At 39.7% G+C, this 6,000-nt stretch overlaps 1 protein-coding gene across 16 annotated transcripts in view; it reads right to left on the bottom strand.

Moving 5' to 3' along the window:
* The window catches only part of KIF1A (kinesin family member 1A), a 187,690-nt gene that overhangs the window by 154,473 nt on the left and 27,217 nt on the right, over positions 1-6,000 (bottom strand). For all 16 annotated transcript variants that reach the window (XM_069083392.1, XM_069083394.1, XM_069083395.1 and 13 more), the window contains exon 2: positions 481-649. In XM_069083392.1, coding sequence (XP_068939493.1) covers positions 481-586 — 106 coding nt within the window. In that variant the 5' untranslated portion in view covers positions 587-649. The remainder of the gene's footprint in view (positions 1-480; positions 650-6,000) is intronic.

Raw genomic sequence — 6,000 nt, 5'->3', positions numbered from 1 at the left:
ATGAGCATAGTAAAATCAAGTCCTGTGTTATGAGGATGGTTATATATACATATATATGTGAGCGTGTGTGCATGTGTGAGAAGGTGTTTGTGGGAGTGAGCACAGGTGTGAGTGTGTGTGAGTGTGTATATGTGTATGAGTGTGTGTGTGTGTGTGTGAATCTGTGTGCATGTGAATGAGCATAGCAAAATCAAGTCCTGTGATAAAGTTTGGGGATTAACCATTGATTCCAATCATATACTTGATTTCTGCTCTCCATTAGGATGGTTAAGTGAAAATGAGCCATAACTTCAGGCACTGGAACTGAGGGCAAGGGGCAGGTGGGGAGAGTCACCAGCCAGGGACAGGAAACCCATCCTTTTGAAAACTAAGCCCTCAGTTGCCTCTCCCAACAACCAGTCATGCACCAGATGAGTTTCTCCCAATGCCTGTGGAACACTCATCAGGGGAAAAAAGGAGCCCAGTCCAGACAGTACTCACTTGTGGTACTTCCTGTCATCTGGATGATACATTTCGAGTCGCGGCTCATTTCTCGGGAGTTAAAGGGGCGTACTCGCACGGCCACCTTTACTGAGGCTCCTGCCATCTTGGTGGGCCTTCGTTGTGGCTTTGAGTCACAGGATGGACCTCAGAAGTGAATGGATAAACCCTGGAAGGACAAGAAAGATGAATGAGAAGGGTTAGAAAAGCCCAGTGAAAAGCTGCTCAGAGCCCAGAATCTGGAGAAAATGTTGGTGGGTTTGGTAAAATCACAAGATCATGCCTGAACCCAAGGCTCTGAAATACTCGCTGCCATCTGAGTCAAAAACATTTATTAAGCCCCTGCTCTGTACCAGGCCATGTGTTAAGTACTGGGATTACAGAATGGATTTCCTCCCATCTCCTGTTAACAGAGGCTTCAGCAGCAATTCAAAACAAACAAGGATCAGAAGAGACAGTGAGGTGGTAGACAAAGAGAGAGGGAAAGAGGGAGGGAGGGAGGGAGGGAGGGAGAGAGAGAGAGAGAGAGAGAGAGAGAGAGAGAGAGAGAGAGAGAGAGAGAGAGAGAGAGAGAGAGAGAGATTTTTAAAAGAGTTGGAGATAGAGAGCTGGAGTCAGGAAGACCTGAATTCAAATCCAGACTGACATTTACTAGCTGTGTGACCCTGGGAAAGTCACTTAAACTCTGTTTCCTCATCTGGAAAATGTCACCTACCTCTCACAGTTGTTGTGAGGAACAAATGAATTAATAAGCAGTGTCTGGCACACAGTAGGTTATATAAAAAAGTATTCCTTTCTCTCTGGAGAAATATTCGAGCCCTGCATATACGTCAGCAAGTCTCTGTAGCTTTGCTTCTGAGTTGGGTGAAGTGAGTTAGTGTCCACACCACCTGTCAATATGCTTTATCAAGTGTAATCAATCGACTCCAGGTCCAGGTGCCTCTAAGTAGCATCAGCTGCTTTCAGGAGACAGCACCAATGCCCCACAGGAGAACCCAAACAAACAGACAGTGATACTCCAAAAAAGACCTTCTGGGTGAGAACAGATGAATCGCAGGCATTCAAAATTATTGAGAAGTCTTAGAAATGGAGACATCCAGAGCTACCTTGTTACAGAAATACAAAATGTCAATGTTTTGAATCTCCTCCTTCTCTAACAACCTCCATTTTAGGGATGAGTAAACAAAGTCAAATCAGAGAATCTCAGAATTGGAGAATAGAAAGAGGCCGCAGCAGACATCGGGTCCAAATGCACCTGTTTTCCCAAGTGGAGCAATGACAAATGAAGGGAGATCAGGCCTCCATAAAGCCAAATTCTTTGTCTTTTTTAAATGTGAAAAATTTACCTTCTATTTTCAACAGAGTGGACCCCTGGTTTGATGAAAACAGTTAATGCTGTGGAGACCCAGGCCCAAAGCATTCCTACGTCTAGTCCAGTGCTCTGTGCTTTCGAGTATTTCAGTAAATCTCACTACTTGACTCACTAGCGTTAATTGTTATGAAAATAAAATGTGGCTGCTTATAACTACCAAGGACACTTTCTTTATTTAGACATAGAGGCAAAGTTTTTTGCTTTTTGTGGCAAATACAATTACAGACCCTCACGAATAGAGAAAGCTCCAGAGATCATTTAGTCCAACCTATCCATGAACAGGAGCCTCTTCTACGGGATTCCCAACAAATATTTACTTATGACCCCTACTTATAAAGACTCCTAGTGAGAGGTAACCAGTGACCTACCAAGTCAAGCCTAATTCATTTTTGGCCAGCTCTAATTGGTAGGAAACTGTTCTTGATATCAAACCAAAATCTGTCCCACTCTAGCCCTACGTCTGCCCTCTGAGACTAAGAAAGTAAATTCCATCTTCCTTGCACATATATTTTCATACACTTGAAGACAGCTCTCATGCTCCCCCGATGTCTTTTCTTTTTCAGGCCACCAACAAATCTAAACACAAAAGCATGTTCCATCTAAAAAAAAGCAGACCTATCTAAAGGTAATAGCTGTATACATACTGGCTGTTTCAACTGCTACCTTAAAGGGATAACAAAAAAATTTCACTGTTAGCAGGAATCATTGATTCAATTTCTATGAGAAAATCACACTATTTCCATGAAAAAATTTGGTAAGAATTCAGTTGAGTGTTCTTTTAAGTGATCTTTGTCTAATGTTCTCTCACCATTCTGGCTTCTATCCTCTGGAGAAGTTCCAATTTCCTGAAATGTAGTCCCTAGTCTGGAGTCACTGTGTTCAAGGAGAGGACGAGGGACGATGGCTTCTCTTATTCTAGACACCACATCTCTCTTAAAGCAGCTCAGTAGAGATCACTTTTGTGAGCACCAGTTTACACTGCTGATGAATCATCACTAACAGAGAGGTTTGCAAAGCACTTCACAAATAGGACTTTATTCAATCCTCACAACTCTGGGAGGCATCTGTTGCTGTTTTCTCCAGCTCACAGATGAGGAAATTAAAGCAAACAGAGGTTAAGTAACTGGTGCAGGGTCATACGACTGGCAGGTGTCTGAGGCCAGTTGGGTCTTCCTGATTCAGGTCTACCACTGAATCCACTTTACCATCATGCTACTTTGGGGCTAACTAAAGGGAAGGTAAATGAATAAACATTTATGAATCACCTACTGTGTGCCAGGCACTGTGCTGTGCTTTTAATAAATATTACCTTATTTGATCCCTATAACAACCCTGAGATCGGTGCTGAGGAAACCAGATCAAAGAGAGAGAGAGGAAGTGAGTTGCCCACAGTCACATAATGTCTGAGACCAGATTTAAACTGAGATCTTCCTGAATTTCCTGACCCCATCTAGTTGGTTCAATATTGACCCTGTAGCTCATTAAAAGCTCCAGATTTTTTAAAAATTTTATTAATTTTATTATGGTCTTAAGAAATAAAACAAGCATTACCATAACCTAGTAAGATAGAAAAAAGCATGAAACTTCAAGTCTATTATGTACAACTTGCTATTCCTTTTAAATATATAATAAAATTATCATGGAATTTTTTTTTCATTTTTTTCCTTCTATCCTCTCCCATCCCTCCCCCTCACTCTAGAGATGGCTACCATTTGACACTACTATGTGTATATATATATATATATATATATATATACACACATATATGTATCCACACATATAATATATTTATGTATGTATCTATATAAATATATAGAGACATATGTGGGAATGTGTATGTAATATATATGTGTATGTATATGTATAAACCATTTAATATATACTTCTATTTATTAGTTCTTTCTCTGAATGAATATTGAGTCAAATTGTGATCTGATCATGCTTCCCCTAGCTTGCATTTGCACAGTTACTTTTTGAATTCAAATATAAGTCTTTATATTTATCATATTAAATGTAGCCTGATTTAATTTGGCTAAATGCTACAGTTTCTGGAGATAATTTTTGGATCCTGGTTCCATTTTCCAACATGATAGACATGCCTTCCAGATTTGTATTATTGACACATTCTATATGTATGGATATATATGTGTGTGTACACACATATATGTGTCTATACATAATGTTACATATATTATATGGTCATTTATGCTTTCAGCATTTCTGCAGCACTTCAAGGTTCACAGAGTACTTTATATACATCTATCACCTGACCCTCACATGCCCTATAAGATGGGTGCTATTATCCCCTCGTATTAGAGGATGAAAGTGAGGCAGCCTATAACACTTAGGTAACTTGACCAGGATCACACAGGTATAATGCTTTATAAAGTCATTTTTATAAAGTAATTGAATATTCATGACAAACTAGACCAAGACGGCCGCAATCTCAGGGCATAAATTTTAAAGAGACTTTCAAATCATCATAGCCTTGAGCATTAGGGGGTGTACCTTGAGTCAGAAGACCTGGTTTCCAGTCCCCGCATGACCTTTGAGGACCATAGCTCCTCTGGGGCCACAGTTTCTTCCCTTGTAGAAAGTCACCCTTCAGCTCTAAATCTGTGATCCATCTCTTGATCAGTGCCTCTTCACTCCCATGCCTTACCAAGTTCAACTTTGCCAAATCATCCTTCATCACTGATATGTCATCCAAACCACCTGTGAGCTGACACCCCTTAAGGAAAAGAGCTCATGTGGAATTAACCTAGAATAATGTGATCATAAGGGGCACACTTTGCCCTTAGCAGACCACCCTTGGAGTATTGTGTTTGATTCTGAATGTCACATTTGGGGAAAGACATTGATAAATTGGAGACCTTGCAGAGGAGAGCAAGCATAGTGTGTATCTGTGTGTGTGTGTGTGTGTGTGTGTGTGCACTATGTCCTACAAAGTCTGTCTGGAAGAACTGGAGATGTTTAGCCTAGAGAAGAAAAGATTTAGAGTTGGCCATGATAACTATTTGCAAGTCTATTTAAAGAGCCCTTGACTGGAGGAAGGATTGGTCTCATTCTGTGCTGGAAGTTATTGAAGTCTTATTTTGGTTTTACATAATGGAAGATTCCCTAACTGCACAAGCTGTAAAGTGGGCTGCTCTGGGAAGCAGTGATCCCTCCTTGCTGGAGGTCTTCAGGATGAGTGACCTCATAGAGGGGAACAAGAGACTCCTCAGATAGAGGTTGGCTAGATCATCACTGATGTCATTTTCCACTCTAACTCTGAGATACTGTGATTGTTTTTGAGGCTCCAGGAGAGAAAATCTTTCTCTTTGACTCTCCCTTCCTTCATCTCTCCCTACCCACCCTCTCCCTCTTTCCCCCCTCTCTTCTCCTTTATCCCTCTCTCTCTTTCTTTCCCTCTCTTTTCTCCTTTCCCTCTCTGCCTCTTCCCCCATGCACACCAAATCCACACAGAAGCATTTCTATAAATACAACCAATCTTTTACTTTACTTTTTGAGCAGTGGTGTCCCTTAGAAGGCAGTTTCTTGGCTCCGGTTTGTAAAGAGGTAACCCTTGATAGCTTTACATGTACCTAAATACTCCTGCCCAGCTTCCTTCCCTTCAGGTACAGGAAGTCTCCAATTTATAAACATGCTGTTTGTTGTTGGTTAGAAACATTATAACCAATATTAACATTGCTTATCAATTGCTTGAAACATTATGAATTACCAGCAATGTAAACATTGCTTATGAATCTTTTGAAACATTATAAATTCTAAATAATATAAACATTGTGAATTATGAGTGGTTAAGCATTGGTTTTGATTCTTTTGAAACATTATGAGCTCTAAATAATGTAAACATTGCTTGTCAATTGAGTAAGCATAAATTATGTGAACATTGCTTATCAATTAATAAGAAATGAGAGTATTGAAAGAGAATCATGAAAAAAGAGTCAATAGCATAGGAAAAGATATACAAAAATTTGATAAAGAAAATAACTCCCTAAAAAAATAGAATTGACCAAATAAGAATAGGAATAGGACTAAATACAAAAACCCACTAAAGAAAGAATTGAACAAGTGGAAACAAGGACTCTATGGGACATCAAGATACAATAAAACAAAATCAAAAAAGTAAAGAAAAAATAGAA

Source organism: Petaurus breviceps, unplaced genomic scaffold (assembly GCF_028583685.1).
Source record: "Petaurus breviceps papuanus isolate PSGF00001 unplaced genomic scaffold, PetGlider_PUasm1.0 173, whole genome shotgun sequence".
Lineage (NCBI taxonomy): Eukaryota > Metazoa > Chordata > Mammalia > Diprotodontia > Petauridae > Petaurus > Petaurus breviceps.
The sequence above is the reverse complement of the archived record's forward strand: the minus strand, read 5'-3'. Positions and strand labels throughout refer to the sequence as shown.